This window comes from Stomoxys calcitrans, chromosome 1 (genome assembly GCF_963082655.1).
Source record: "Stomoxys calcitrans chromosome 1, idStoCalc2.1, whole genome shotgun sequence".
In the NCBI taxonomy this organism is placed as follows: Eukaryota; Metazoa; Arthropoda; class Insecta; order Diptera; family Muscidae; genus Stomoxys; species Stomoxys calcitrans.
Window position 1 is genome coordinate 269,090,022 of NC_081552.1, and position 16,416 is coordinate 269,106,437.

The window sequence follows — 16,416 nt, forward strand, 5'->3', positions numbered from 1 at the left end:
GTAATGACAGATTTTTTGTCTACACAATTACACTACTCCCATGGCATACACATGATTCATCTGCTGTGCATCTGTTGGAAGTTGTATTGATGGCTTCAAGCGAACCTCTTCTAATGAGCTCAAAATGCCTACATTTCCTTATAATAAATCCTCAAAATCTGATCCAATAATGGCAAATAATTTTAGAATGAAATTTTTTATACAATTTTTTAGGACATTTCATTATTTTTTATACCCATCCTATGGTGGACTATAGGATGGAGTATACTAATATCGTCATTCTGTTTGTTACACCTCGAAATATGCGTCTAACACCCCAAAAAGTATATATGTTCTTGATCGTCATGTCATTCTAAGACGATCTAGCCATGTCCGTCCGTCTCTCCATCCGTCCGTCTGTCCGCCCGTCTTTCTGTCGAAAGCACCCTAACTTTCGAAGGAGTAAAGCTAACCGCTTGAAATTTTGCACAAATGCCTCTTATTAGTGTAGGTCGGTTGGGACTGTAAATGGTGTAGGTCGGTTGGGACTGTAAATGGGCCAAATTTAGATGTAGCTACCATATAAACCGATCTTGGATCTTGACTTCTTAAGCCACTAGAGGCCGCAATTCCTATCCGATTTGGCTGAAAATTTGCAGCAGGTGTTCTGTTATGATTTCCAATAACTATGCCAATTGTGGTTCAAATCGGTCCATAAACTGTTATAGCTGTCATATAAACTGATCTGGGGTCTCGACTTCTTGAGCCTCCAGAAGGCGCAATTCCTATCCGATTTGGCTGAAATTTTGCGCGTAGTATTTTGTTATGATGCTAAATATGATCTAAATTGGCCCATAACCTAATGTAGCCGTCATATAAACTGATATTGACTTCGTGAGCCACTAGAGGGCGCAATTCCTGAACTGGGCTGAAAATTTGAATGAGGTGTTTTGTTATTTGGCCCGGACGAACTTAGCACGCTTTTACTTGTTTATTATTCTAATTTTGTTTATAAGCTTTCTATTACTGCTACATTTTTTTTTTTGTATTGTAGACAGACTCATTTTGAGTTCAATATTGAAAACATTTGTAAAACATATGTGGAATTATGTATGCATGTTCTTAAAATTCCTTATTTATTGTTTCCAAATGCAGCTTGTTAAAGCTTGACATAAGTTATTGGACACACACATCTTACATTAGAATCTTAAAGGCAATCTCAAAAAATTTAGAAAAAAAACATGGGATTTACACAAAAAAAAAAATCCACAAAACAAAAGATGACGGCGGAAATGTTTCTCTCAAACAAAACATGGATGGATTTATTTGTAAATGACCCATTGGAGAACGGCGATGGATGGAAAACAGGGAGAGTAGGTTAAAGGGGGTATAGAGACTAGACAACTCTACAAATTAAAGAAAATTGTAATTTTATGCTTGATTTGAGAGACAACAAAAAAAAAATACCTAATGTACATGTGAAAGATAATCAACCAACCGAAAATGAAAAGCACACTTCTTTCTCACACCAAGAGTCAGTCGGGCAAGTTGTCATGAGGCATGCCAATGATGGTCACAGGATGACGGCATAAAGTGATGTTCACACCTTCTCGCTAAAATGTTTGACACTAAAATTTTATGCTTGGGCACGTAAAGAGCTCCCCCGAGGCAACATTGTTTCAAACGACAGTCATAAGAAAATAAAGTGACCATAAAAATTCAAAGAAAAGAACATAAGAGAAGAATGTTTCTGTGCCCAACTCTTTAAATGGAGGGGAGTTGAAAAAATAAATTAAAAGTAATTTTCTTATTTTGTAAGACCCAAAAGCAAAATAATATACTTCCCCGTTCATAATAACAAACTCTCCTCCTTCATTCAGCACCCCCCTAGAAATACAAGTCATTCCAATTTGCCGATAAGGGTTTCTGCTTTCGATGAAAACAAAAAAAAAAAAACACAACACAACAATGAATTACAGAACTATTTGAAAGCGACTATATAATCTGTCTTTTACACTTCACCCCACTCCCCTCTACAGAGGGTGTTTATTTATAGAAATGCAGGCAAGTATGTAATTATGATAATTTGTATTAAAATATGTAAATAATTTCATCCGAGATTTTATGTTGTTTTGGTTGTTGCTGCTGCTGCTGGTGCTGTTTCACTTAATCTGCACCACTTGCTGGCTATGAATTCATTCATCTGCAGTTTGTTTTGTTGTTGTTTTTGTTTTGTAGAACAAAGTTCAGAGTTATTTTTTCTGTATATCTCTCGCGGAACAAACTCAAGAGCTGTGCTTTCATATATTTATTCATTTTCATGATATCTTTAGTGTCACGTTTCACCCCTTCTGCAGCTCTCCTCTCTTTTCGGTAACCATTTTACATTTACATGAATTATAGAATTACAGCGTGCGAAGCCCCCTTTCTCCTCCTCTTTGCGAGAACAATGACCGTTTTCTGTTTTGCCTAAAAGTGGAAGAGTTTCCCCAACGCCCGCCCACCATTGACTGAATGGATGGATGCTTTACAATTTCCGTTGGTTTGTTTTTCCTTTTTTTTTGCATTACATGAATGGGAAGGAAGAACAAACTATCTTCACACTCGTACATGAAATTATTTTTATGCAGGTTTATTTTTTTTTTTTTCGTTGTTTTTGTACTACTGAACAAAATAATTGCATCAAGTTGAGCTGGAGATTAAGCAGAAAGTTGGTAGATGCACCAGCGGCTGCTACACAACAAGGCGTTTCATGATTCACAACGATTTCTGGTGAATTGTTGTGATATCATTTGAGATACACTACTACTAGAAAAACATGGAAGGATGGAGTTTATCATGTTTTGAGAAATGGCCTCCACCAAGAGTTTAGGCATTTTGGTAGCCGTCACCATTCGCTTTGGTTTTGTATGGCCTCAACATTTTAGTCCAAGTCCATATATGATGTGAATAACTATGACATTCTGAGTAGATATAGCCATGTCACAGATTGTGCAGCATAGTCTGAAAACAACAATTTTACTTCTGGAGAGGCGAAACTTTCTCCTACGACAATTTTTGAAAGTCTCATATCTCGGAGATGCAAGGAACTATTTGTACCCTTATGCAAATTGCAAATTTTGCCCATGAACATTCCACTAAGGAACAAGGGCTAACTTCTCACATATCAATGAGTGCAGTCCGATTTAAGTTTAAGCTTAATGATAAGGGGCCTTCTTTTTATAGCCGAGTCCGAACGGAGTGCCGCAGTATGACACCTCTTTGGAGAGAAGTTTTACATGGCATAGTACCTCTCAAATGTCGCCAGCATTAGGAGGGGAAAACCACCGCTGAAAATTTTTTCTGATGGTCTCGCCAGGATTCGAACACATGCGTTCAGCGTCGTAGGCGGACATGCTAACCTCTGCGCTACGGTGGCCTCCAGTCTACAAACTGCACCAAAATGTGACTTTTTTTCCGGATGCATTGGTAGCTCTTGCAATGTTTCTGGCTGATCTTCACTGCTTATTTGCGTACCATTGAGCCATAAATCAATCAATAGAAGAAGCGCGCCCTTAACAGACCACGCATTTTTATAATAAAATTCAAATATTTGCACCTGTTGTTAGTTTGTAAGACGATTCATGGTAAAATTATAGCCCAAACTGTGAAACAACAAACGAAACGTGCGTGAGCTGTATAAACCAGTGTTGCCAAAAACATAATAGCTAAATAATAACCCTTTACTATTGACACCAGGTGCGATTTTATGTCAAAATCATTAAAATCCACTTTTCTTCGCCAAAAGATGATACAACGTAAAGAATATGTTTTTATACCCTCCACCATAGGATGGGGGTATACTTATTTCGTCATTCTGTTTGTAACTACTCGAAATATTCGTGTGAGTATACATATTCTTGATCGTCGTGACATTTTATGTCGATCTAGCCATGTTCGTCCGTCTGTCCGTATTGAAGATCTGCTGTTGTACAGTGTAATTAACCGGAAATTTTGCACAGCTACTTCTTATTAGTGTAGGTCGGTTGGGATTGTAAATGGGCCATATCGGTTCATGTTTTGATTTTGCTGCCATATAAACCGATCTTGGATCTTGACTTCTTGAGCCTCTAGAGGGCGCAATTCTTATCCGATTGGAACGAAATCTTGGCTCTTGATTTCTTGAGCCTCTAGAGGGCGCAATTCTTACCTGATTGGAATGAAATTTTTCACGAAGTATTTTGTTATGATATCCAACAATTGTGCCAAGTATGGTTTGCATCAGTCAATAACCTGATATAGCTGTCAAATAAACCGATCTGGGGACTTGACATCTTGAGCCAATAGAGGGCGCAATTCTTATCTAATTGGAATGAAATTTTGCACGAAGTATTTTGTTATGACTTTTAACAACTGCGCCAAGTATGGTTCAAATCGGATGATAACCTGATATATCTGCCATATAAACCGATCTTGGATCTTGACATCTTGAGCCAATAGAGGGCGCAATTCTTATCTAATTGGAATGAAATTTTGCACGAAGTATTTTGTTATGACTTTTAACAACTGCGCCAAGTATGGTTCAAATCGGATGATAACCTGATATATCTGCCATATAAACCGATCTTGGATCTTGACTTCTTGAGCTTCTAGAGGACGCAATTCCATTCTGATTTGGCTGAAATTTTGCATGACGTATTTTATTATGACTTTCAACAACTGTGCCAAAAAGGGTTCAAATCGGTTCATAACCTGATATAGCTGCCTTATAAACCGATCTGGGATCTTGACTTCTTGAGCGTCTAGAGGTCGTAATTATTTTCCGATTTGCCTGATATTTTGTACGACGGATCCTCGCATGACATATATGTTTATTATGGTCTGAATCGGTCTATAGCCTGATACAGCTTCCATATAAATCGATCTCTCTATTTTATTTCTTGTTTTTGCCTAAGAAGAGATGCCGGGAAAAGAAATCGACAAATGCGATCCATGGTGGAGGCTATATAAGATTCGGCCCGGCCGAACTTAGCACGCTTTTACTTGTTTGTTGTAAAAACATAGCAGCTTAGGAAATAATTTTTTAAATTAAATAATGACTACTTCAATATAAATGCTCCAAATAGTGAATATATGAGATTTCTGAGGAAGAAAAACGGGTGGTGTTCGAAATATTGGATTTTCAATAATAAAACAGTTTTCAAAAACAATAACATCAGTTTTTTTACAATTGTTTCCATGACCTCGAGCCGAACAAACCAAAAAAGTATATGAGTTTTCATCAAAATCGGACAGGAGAATCGAGGGTCAGGCATTAATGGGTTAACCACTGTTTCATTCGCTTTTGTGAACATTGCAGTATAAGATTATCATACCATGGGCTAAGAATATAAACTCCAATTTCATTGCCCATTGTTTTCCAATCTTAAGAAAACAACAAATAATTTTCTCAGTAATTGCATTCAAATAATTTAAAACTCCGGAGGGGCCTACAATTCTGTTGAATTGTTAAGATTTTCTTAATGATAATATGCCAGTAAAGTTGTACTGTCCAATGTGAAATGACGGATATGGTTCAATTTTAGGAAAATTATTTGAAATGTTACTTCCTTGATTTTTGCTGTCATAGGAAAAAAACAGGCGCTGAAAAACTGCTATCACAAGCACACTTGTAAATTTACATAAATATGCTAAAGCTTTCCTGTGTTTACGGCCAAAAAAACCGAAAGAAGGCAACAAAAAAAACCATAAAGCAAAAGTAGAAACAAAAACAGAAACATCAACGTCAACATCAGCTAAAGCCAAATTGGGTGCTTAATGCGGGGAACTGTTTCACATTTCAACGTTCGTGCAAATCAAGCCAAACCAATCCAAGCCAGCAGCACCTAGCACTGGAGCAGTAATGCCATGGCATGCCATGTTAATTAACCGTTCCTTTGGTTTAAACTGTTGACGTATTCCGCAAACGACCTATTATGTCGCTCAAGACAACAGACGAGCAGACCAAGGGGAATAATGGGCAAAAGTGGCAGGAATAAGGTAATTTGTAAGACTCCTGATGAGATGTCGACATGCTTGGGAGTTTATTTCACAAAGAGAAAAAGGATTTTCAAAATAATTCAAGCTCTCATTTTTGAGCATTGTAAGGTGGCCGTTTCGATTTGCAGCTTCTTCTTCTGGCATTGCGCTTGGCATTCAAGAATCGTCTTTTGCGAAAAGGATCACCAATGGGTCGCCTATAGGTAGAAACGCGACGACGTCGCGGTCTCAACCCCAAAACATTCTAGATGAGAAAAAAATATCTTTATTGAAATCATACTTGCAAATCGTAATGAGATGTCGATCAGATCCTGATGAGATGTCGACATGCTTGAGAGTTTATTTCACAAAGAAAAAAAGGATTTTCAAAAGAATTCAAGTTCTCATTTTTTAGCATTGTAACGTGGCCGTTTCAATTTGGAGCTTCTTCCTCTGGCATTGCGCTTGGCATTCAAGAATCTTCTTTTGCGAAAAGGATCACCAGGTACACCAATGGGTCGTCTATAGGTGGAAACGCGACGACGCCGCGGTCTCAACCTCAAAACATTCTACATGAGAAAAAAATCTCTTTATTGAAAGCATTCTTCCAAGTAGTAATTTTCACCTTTTGCGTAAACAACTCCTTATCATCGGCTTCTAAATTTCTCCATGCCCTTGAGCCATAGCGTAAAATCTGCTTTAAACCATAATGGGAATGTTGGGCTTTATAATAGCGCAAAAAATTTAAGTAACTATTGCGGGTCAATTCACGTGAATTATTTTCGAAAATGTGAGCAAAGTTCCGAACATGGGTACAACCAAAACTTATTGACATTGTGGACTTTGAAGCTTTTGTCGTAGTTTTATTTAGAAAATTTTCCACTGGAAAAATTTCGGGAAATATCTCAGAGGGCAAATTGCCAAAAGACTTAATAAAATCAAGTGTCACTTTCTAAATACCTAGCCGAAAAAAAAACAATTCGAAATATATAAAGAAAATATTTATAGATCATGACGTACTATGATATGGGGATACACTCAGTGTGTTTTTGTATTTCAATGATGATTTTCTAATTAAATGGTTTTTTTCTCTTGTTGTTTTACTTTTGGGGGGCATTTCTCATAAAAACGAATACTAATCACGTTTTGCCAAAATTCAAGGGGGAACGTAGAGACTAAAGCAGCAGGAGATGTACAATGTGCTCTCATGCAGTATACATAGAATGATTGACAAACATTGAGAGAATAAACTAAACGTGCGGAGAGATAATGAAGGGGAACCAGAACAGGCTTCATTATTTTCTTACACTACCATTTTGTGAAACTTCTTAACTGCTGCGAACCAAATGAACAAAACACCATCTAGCAATTGAATGATGAGTTGTCTTCTGACAGATAGGATAGTGCGAATCAAGGGGTATTTAATAAGGTGACCGCATCAGCACAGCTGATGGAACTTGATTTGTCAATTCATTTTTGAATCTGCCTTATTAAAATGTAATTTTCAAAATAAAAATTCTCTAAATTGATTTTGGTGTTTACTGCCGTTATGGTTCTTAAACTTAGGTTATATAATGGTACGCGTCTAACAACCTTTTTCGCTTTGTTGCCCCCCAAAAAAGATTCAAAAAGAACTGAAGAACACAGACAAAATTTACGGCAGTACAATGGCAGACATTAGAATGTGGAAGATAAAGAGCCAACATGCATCACAATAAATGCGGACTGGAGAAGTGCCCTCCTAACTGCCATTTCTAGCCCCTATTGTAGTCAAGAATGGTGAAAGGACTATGTGCCAGGAAATAGTTAGACAGGGTAAAATGTGTTCATTTAGCCATAGTCCTGCAGCTACCCCCGCAATTTCAGGCTAGTGCCACAATAGGTGCTCAACCGTCTATAACTCCTCCTCATCCCCGGGAATCATGTAACGTCAAAGTCCGTAACGTCAAAGTCCTGACATTGCAATGGCTTGTAAGTACCCTTATCAGTAGTGAGAGCGGCATGTAGGAGTGGTTCCCTGAACACACCAAGTTACCTCATATTGGTGAATGGCACCAAATGTATCTTTCGGTTTTTAGCATTAAACCCGTTGGTCAATCTTGGCAGCATACTATATGCACTCTGAACGGCCACATAACAAGATTAAATTGTCATCTTCGTATCCAGCTAACTTTAACCTTTAACATTCCTTTTCAAATGATTTAAAAATCCCACCAATATCCAAAAGCCTCAAAAAAGGGTAGAGAAAACGTCCTTGTGGTAATTAAGCTCAAATCACAATATTCCTATTTGAGTTCTTTGCTAGTGGTACGCTAATTATACTGCCCATCAAAATAGTATGAACTTAATTCAGGAGGAAACCTCATGTTCACCACCATGCATTTGACATTTGTGATGGGACCAGGGACCACTGGTTATAATCGAGGCACACGCCCATGAAGTTGGAAACAATTTCAGCCCAATTGGAATTGAGCTAGAACTAGCCTGGTCTGCACTTGGTAGCTATTTTATCGGAACAATAACCCAGTGAAAAACTATTAAACCTGCAATCTAGGTGGTTTTGTGGGCAAAGCCTCTGTAAAGCTTCCTCTACAAATTTTGACACATCAAGTTCCCAAAAAAATATGCTCTGTTGTAGCAATTCGCCGATGCGGCCACCTTATAAATACGCCTTGGTGCAAATGATTGTAATAGGGTTATGTGCCAGAGAGTTTTCGACTACAAACAAAGCATAATAGTGCGTTTACACTGGACGCTAAAATGTGCTTTGAGGCCCTTGTGCATTGTAAACGGCTAGCATTTGGTCGTGATTTCATTTAAATCCATGGCTGAATAATAAAGATTATCTCACTTATCAAAAATAAAAAAGTAAGAGCGCGCTAAGTTCAGCCGAGCCGAATTTTATATACCCTCCACCATGGATCGCATTTGTCGAGTTCTTTGCGCAGTATCTCTTTTAAGGCAAACAAAGAATAATGAATAAGAACTGTTATGTTAGTGGAGCTATATCAAGGTATAGTATGATTCGGATCATAAATGAATTGAATGCCGAACATTGCAGAAGTCATTATGTAATATTTCAATCCATTCGGATAAGAGTTGCGCCTTGAAGGGGCTCAAGAAGCAAAATCGGGAGATTGGGTTATATGGGAGCTGTATAAAGCTATGGATCTATTCAGAGCATATTAGACACGTATGTTGAAGGTCACGAGAGAAGCGTTGTACAAAATTTGTGCCAAATCGGATGAGAATTGCGCCCTCTAGAGGCGCAAGAAATCAATATCCCACATCGATTTATATGGCAACTATACCTGGTTATTTACCGATTTGCGGAGTTTACGGTACACTACCTGGTAATTATGTCATGATTTCTACGTTCTTGATTTTACTATGAACAGGGATAGGATGCAAATGTTTTTTTTTTTTTTGCACAAATATCTTGGTGGGTGAAGACCCCACAAATGGCAACGTCCCTGATTTAAAAACATGTGAATATCAATTTAGATATTTTTTTGTTGCCTTGATCATGATGTGGTTTATAAAAATAGCACAAATTTCGCAAAATAAAGGAGAAAAAGCAAACAACTAAACTAAATGAGTTAAACGGCGTTTTTGCATATACTCGTACGTATGTAGAGTGAAAAAGTGTGTAAGAGAGAGAGAGAGAGAGAGAGAGAGAGCGAGAGAGCAGGAGATTTCATGTTTGAGGGACAGTTAATAATAAAACAAAACAGACACATGTTTCAGCTTTTTCGAGGAAATTTATCAAGTCTACACGAAATTAGCGTTAGCTTTTAGCGTCAGCAGATCGTCATGCTTTGTTTAGGCACAGCAAGATTGGCTGTGAGTCTGACCATGAGAGTGCTGAAGATGACGATGACGACGACGCCCGCCGATGATGGATAAAATGCATCATAGCATCACAAATTCTCTTATTGTTGGTATAAAGTTTAGAAAATATTCAACAGCAACTTGTTGTTTGGTGTCTTCTCATTTTCTTTCGTTGTGGATTTCGCCCCATGAAACCAAGCAAAGAATGCTCAACGCTGATGCGTACACCTAGCGTATAATTAAATTATTATTATATGGCAGAATGTTTCATTCGTGGCCAAGGCATCAAACGAAAACCAGTCTCAAACACCATACCACTTGCCGATCGATTAGTGCTGCCGTTGTCGATGAAAACAACCAGCCTGCCACTTTGCGCCGCATCGGTCCATGGTTTGCCCATTTGGTTGGCTTTATGTTTGATTCGAAAAAAGATTTGATTTCCGGTTTCTTTTGATTCTTTTGTATCCAGCCGTCATCTGGTTTATCGGTGGCTTCGTCATAAAAAAGTGAACGGATTTGGCATTCATTTTAAGAAATGATCCACTTTAAGAGGAATTTTTTGAGATTTTTTTTTATTTGGATTTGATATGAATACCAATTTCTTGTTTTTGTTCATAATGATAATGATGATTTTTTGCAAATGTGTGTTTTGGAAATTGCATAACATCAACATCAAGCGGCAGAGAGGGTAGTCAACTATGAGGCAATAGACGGTAGTTAACTTGAATGGAGACCATACCGGTTTACCTAATCAAAATGCGTGTCATATATACCTTTCAAATGGTGTGCTCCTCAAAGAGATGCTAAAACTAGGCACCAATAAGGAAGTTACAATTGTGCCCGAATTGAATGCAACTCTATTTGAGCCTATTGGAAATGCGTGTCGCACAATAGTTGTCCTCAAACAGCTTGTTATGAATTTTTAGTTACCTACATACATGCTGGGCCCTAGTTTCCCACTGCTCAAGCATAGACCTTCATTCACCAATCAACAACAATTACCAACCATGCAAGACCAAGATTTGCCATGTAATCACAACAAGGTGTATCGCAAGTTGGCCTCCCTCCCAAAAGATCTCTCGTTGGCATATGGTATTCTCGTCCAATAAGCGGCTTAAGCAATTGTTATTGTTTGCCAATGAAGTGAGGCAACGGCAACAGCAGTGGTAGCGGCTGCGGCGGTGGCTCATTCCGTTTACAGTACAGATTTCAGTTTTCTTTACCGTTTTTTTGCTCTTTGGGGGGGGGGGGATGGTTGCTGTTTGGGGTAATTCCATTTCCGTTTCAGTTATTGTTATTATTACGGCAAATATGGTTGGCTTGCTTGTTGGCTGTTACGTTATTATTGTTGACAATTTTTTGTTGAATTTTTCTTTATTTTTATTTTTTTTTTTTTTTTTGAAAGTTAAGTATGTTATTATTGCTATTGTCATCGCCATCGCCATCATCATCACCCACCAACTAACCGAGCAGCCAACATTATCGACATTGCTGTTTACACAGTATGTATTTTTATCAATTGCCAGTGGTGTGTTTTCCATGTTTGGTTTCTTCTTTGCTTAAGAATTCTGTTTGCTGTTATTTATTTCCGTTGTCTAATATTTTTTGACAAAGGAAAAAATATTGAATAGGTATACAGAACAAAACCAATCCACAAGAAGTCGGTTTGAAAGCGCTACAAGTCAGATAGATAACCGTAACTGGTAGGGAAGGCCAAAAAAAACACAAGCAAATACCTCCTCATTTTAGTTTTATAAAGAAACAAAATAAATGCGTCAATCTATGATACGCAAAAAAAGAACCAGAATTATTTCTTAGCATGTGTTTTAAAATCGTCAAAACTACAAAAACGTTTCCAAAGTCTCCAACCACTATGGTAAATATCGTCTTACTTGATGTCGACAGTATTTAAACATTTTCTTATCAAAATTCCATCATTCTTCCTAAAGCTATGGCTAAAATAAAACTTTAAATCTGGTTGCAGAGACACTGATGATGCAAAGAACGCGGGACGTTCAACATTAAAAGAAACAAGTAAAAGCGTGCGAAGTGCGGCCGGCCCGAACCCTGAATAGGAATTAGATTTAACTGCGCGGGGTACACAGTTTGTTATTTTTAGATTGAATTTGCATTCTACTTGAATGTTGGAGACCATGCTAGATGCCATTGTGCAAAATTTCAACCAAATCGCATAAGAATTGCGCCCTATAGGGGCTCAAGAAGTGAAATCGGTTTATATGGGAGCTATATGAGGTTTTCAACCGATTCGCACCATACTTGACACGTGTGTTAGCGGTCATAAAAAAGTCACTGCCCAAAATATCAACCAAATCGTATAAGAATTACGCCCTCCAGAGGTTCAAGAAGTAAGATCAAGAGATTGATTCGGACCATATTTGGCAAGTATATTGAAGGTCACTGGAGAAGTGGTTATGCAAAATATCAACCAAATCGGATCGGATGCTCTCTCTACAGACTCTAGAAATCAAAATCCGACATCGGTTTACATGGGGGTAATATCTAAATACGGATCAATATGCCCCCTGTACAATCCCAACCCACCTACTCCAATAGGAAGTGCAAATTGCAAATTTTGCCCATGAACATTCCACTGAGGAACAGGAGCAAACTTCTCACCTATCAATGAGTACAGTCCGATTCAAGTTTAAGCTCATTAATAAGGGGCCTCCTTTTTATGGCCGAGTCCGAAAGGCGTGACGCAGTGCGACACCTTTTTGGAAAGAAGTTTTACACGGCATCTTACCTCACAAATGTTGCCAGCATCAGGAGGGGAAAACCGCCGCTGAACATTTTTCTGATGGTCTCGCCAGGATTCGAATCTAGGCGTTCAGCGTTATAGGCGGTCATGCTAACCTTTGCGCTCCGGTGGCCTCCAAAGAGCTCGCGCTACAGAATCAGCTAAAGGCGAAATCATAAATTTCTGGCTGAAGAAATTCGAACCACGACGAGGCGGAGTGAGTAAGTTAAATTTCGGTTATACTCGAACTTCAGTTTCTGCGCTTTAAATCTGAAACATACATGGAATATACAAACTTCAACGCACTTGTGTTCCCAGTCTGGCCTTCTTTATCTACGAACACCTGAAACTTTTATCGCTAAATTCAAATAAAAGTGTGCCCAGTCTTATGTGTGCGTACGAAAACAAAAATTTTTCAAATATTAAAACAAAACTACATATTTTTATTTGATTTGATTTTTTTTTTGAAAGTCGCCAACACCCTAGAGAAACACTTGAAATGATACGGTATGCGATTGTTTCTAAGGCGTTGGATAAAATGCAATGTTCCAAAGTAGTAGAAAGGCACATACCCAGCCGTATATTTCCAAATTCATGACTTAACACAGATTTTTAATAACAATTCCGATGTACCAAGGAATGGATATGAATAGGGGAAACTAAAATCTTTGTGTAATGGACAGAACAAGCGAAACAGTAATCAGATATTTACGAAAGATGCCACAACAAAAAAAAAATATGTAAACCCCATGTCGTCACAGTCCAGTTAAAATTGGATAACTTAAGCACCCAAATTCGGCACGGACATTGAGTGGTCTAATATATATGCCACTATTCAATTTTGTAGAACAAAATATTGGCCTTTTTGGCAGATATATTGAATTATAGACCGATCTGATCCATATCAAAGTCGAATATCGTGAGGATCAGAAAAAAAACTCGCTGTTTCAAATTTCAGCGAAATCGGGTAATAAATAACGCTTTTATGGGCTTCACTCCCCTTATCGTCAGATCGGTCTATATGGCAGCTATATCTAAATATAGTCCGATCAGAACAATGTGGAAACAATGAGCATGAATAAACAAATAAGGAAAATGAAAGACAAGTACCGGTACAAATATTTCCTTATTACAAGAACTACACCCAAGTACTCGTCATTAGAAGGCAGCCCACCATTTGACCATCTTTTGAATGCTACACTCAGAGTCTAAACCGAATCAAAGAGTCAGCGTCAAATTGATTTACATGCATTTTATATGGGAAAGCAAACAACCGCCGCGGCTAGAGTCAGAGTCTAGCGTCACGACGTTGTAAAAGAATCTATTCTCTTTCTTTGGCAACGTCCCTCTCAAAGTTCTCTTCTCTCAGCACATTTCTCTCTGGAATGTTGCCACATTTTCGTGAAAATTCTTTGCGTTGCCAATAATTTTCGGAGAATTTTACTAAAAATATGGTAACCTTATTTAAAAAAAATTTACATGTTTACAAAATTGCAGATGTTTGTGTTAAATTTATAAAAAAAAATTATGCAAATTCTTTTAAGTGATAAAAATTGCTATACAATTTAAATGCATTTCGTGTAATTCAAAATTATTCAGAAGTGTAAAAACTGTTATAATAAACTAACATCTTTACTAGCAGTTTCTCTTTCATCCCTCAAATTTTACTCCAGATTCCGCGTCTCTTATTTGGTTGGTTGGCCTCTAGCGATTTTTGACTGTTGACTCTTTGGTTGGGTTTAGACTTTCACACACTAATATTTGCTATTGACAACAAACAACGTGTGTCGAATGAGACGCCTACCAATCCCCCTCAGATTCTAAACAGAATCAAAGAGTCAGCGTCAAGTTGTTTCATTAATGCAAAAAAAAAAACGCCGCGGCTAAATGAGAGTCTAGCGTCTTGACGCTTATATAGATTTTATTTATTTTAACAACGTCACTACCAATGTTCTTCTCTTGGCACATTTCGCTCCGAAATTGTTAACACATTTTTATGAAAATTCGACACATTGCCAAAAATTTTCAGGGAATTTTACTAAAAACATGGTAACAACACATTACAGAATTTACGTGTTTACAAAATTGCCAATGCTTGTGTATAAAATTTACAACACATATGCAAATACTTTTTAATTACTTTCAAGTCGATTACACCATTGTAAGTAAAAACATAGATTTACCATCAGTCTCGCTGTTACTCAAATTCGATTCGAGGCTCTGCCTCCCCTATCGGTTTCGCCGCTAGCGATTTTTTTCGAATCTGACTCTTTGGTTGGTCTTACACTCTTAACTCTCACTTCTGCGAACTGAAGATTGTCGCAAGAAAAATGGTGTAGCGTGAATGGGGACTTAAGTATCTACGCAGCAATCAGTTTTTACAACTGTACCTCGAGATATAAGTTTGCTGACATCAGCAAACGCAGTCTGCTGATTTTGCATTACAATATTTTATGAGTTTGGGGGTGACAGCACTGATTGATGATTGTGTCCAAACGCCAACTATGAAGGTAAAAAGTGTTGGGTATACTCTGCCATTTGGGGCCACCGTAGCCTACAGGTTAGCTTGCTCATCTTTGAAGCTTAATGTCTGGGTTGGAATCCCGGGAGAACATGAGAAATAATTGCCAGCGGTTGTTATTCCTTCCCAATGCTAGCGACATTTTTGAGGTACAATGCCATGTAAAACTTTCCCCTAAAGAAGCATCGCATTGCGGTGGCGTTTTAAACCTCTGTAAGCGCAATAAATACCACAATTATAGCAATTTCTCCAATTTCAAAAAATTTATTTTGTAAAAAAACTAATGAATTTCCTATGTATACGTAATTCAATTTTTGGAACGATTCCCTCAAAACCTCATAACACTTCCTTGAAGTCTAGTTTATATTTTTGTATTTAGTGGCAAAAGTATTTTTATAATTTTTTATTTTAAATTAATTTTTAATTTATAACTTTATTCCCAAGGCATATTATTATACAAACGTTTATTTTTAGTATTCATTTCATTTCTGAACTTTTTTTTTTATTTCTAAAAATTAACATAATTTTCACATTAGAATTATTCTGTTTTTAGATGGTTTTGTTGCTTTTTGATATTACGTTTTTCGTCTGCCACTTTGTTTTTTTTTTCCCACTTTTTGACGGCGGCATTCTAAAAGATAAGGAAAACTTTCATTTTTCATTGGCCTTTATGGTGGCTCCTGAGTCAAAGTGTTAGCTTTTTGTTTTTTTTTTTTTTGCTTTAGTCTTGCGGTTGACTAAGAAGCAGCAGGCAGCAAAGTATATGACGGAGGAGGGAACACAAATTATATTTTCATAAATTTTACATAAATTATTCTTAGTGAAGGGGAGAATTTCAAAGCGAAGACAGCCTTTGAGAAGCCTACGTAAACGCTGGCACAAAAGAAAACGAAACAAATTGTTAAATGGAATTGGGTGCAAATGTTTGTCTGTCTGTCTGTCATCTAAATTCTCAGCGAATGCGGGCGTTCTATAATAAAAAAAAAATTTCTAAACTTTAAATGCGTTAGAAGACTAATTGTTCAGTGATTCATTGCCTTCAATTGAAATAAGCTATAATAAAGGAAAATAATTCAAAATACTTCTCAATTTAAATAAAAAAATGTATATTACAACAGAAAATAATCGTTGATAATAACAAATTGGTAGAAATGTTCCCAAACGAGAAAAAAAAAACTAGAAAAAATCGGATGGAGACGAGTACACAATACTCTTTATACTCAGACGCAAACAAAATAACACGTTTGGGACATTTTCACGATAAACAAAATACTTTTACACCATAAACGTAGCGTTATTAAGCCTAACTAACTGTGTTTATTGTAAACCC

At 37.3% G+C, this 16,416-nt stretch overlaps 2 protein-coding genes and 1 long non-coding RNA gene across 5 annotated transcripts in view; 1 reads left to right on the top strand and 2 right to left on the bottom strand.

The window, feature by feature from the left end:
* Positions 1 to 16,416, bottom strand: part of LOC106090024 (phosphatidylinositol 4-kinase beta) — a 213,254-nt gene that overhangs the window by 184,688 nt on the left and 12,150 nt on the right. The gene's annotated exons all lie outside the window — the stretch shown is intronic.
* Positions 5,999 to 6,955, bottom strand: LOC131994343 (uncharacterized). 2 transcript variants are annotated; one of them, XM_059361178.1, is made up of 2 exons: positions 6,602 to 6,955; positions 5,999 to 6,241 (listed from the first exon to the last, which is right to left on the bottom strand). In XM_059361178.1, exons 1-2 carry the CDS (start codon positions 6,809 to 6,811, stop codon positions 6,086 to 6,088), a joined length of 366 nt encoding a protein of 121 aa, XP_059217161.1. In that variant the 5' UTR covers positions 6,812 to 6,955; the 3' UTR covers positions 5,999 to 6,085. The 2 variants fall into 2 exon arrangements, with proteins under 2 accessions (XP_059217161.1, XP_059217160.1); XM_059361177.1 differs by lacking the exon at positions 5,999 to 6,241 and adding an exon at positions 6,288 to 6,545.
* Positions 11,238 to 16,416, top strand: part of LOC131994344 (uncharacterized) — a 37,060-nt gene continuing 31,881 nt past the window's right edge. Inside the window, exon 1 of the long non-coding RNA XR_009396644.1 lies at positions 11,238 to 11,309. This is a non-coding gene — a long non-coding RNA (uncharacterized LOC131994344). The remainder of the gene's footprint in view (positions 11,310 to 16,416) is intronic.

Coding starts and splice junctions, on each gene's coding strand:
- LOC131994343 (XM_059361177.1), bottom strand. CDS start 6,811: ATGTCAATAAGTTTTGGTTGTACCCATGTTCGGAACTTTGCTCACATT. Junction 6,546..6,601: donor AGGAGTTGTTTACGCAAAAG/GTGAAAATTACT, acceptor TTTCTCATGTAG/AATGTTTTGAGGTTGAGACC.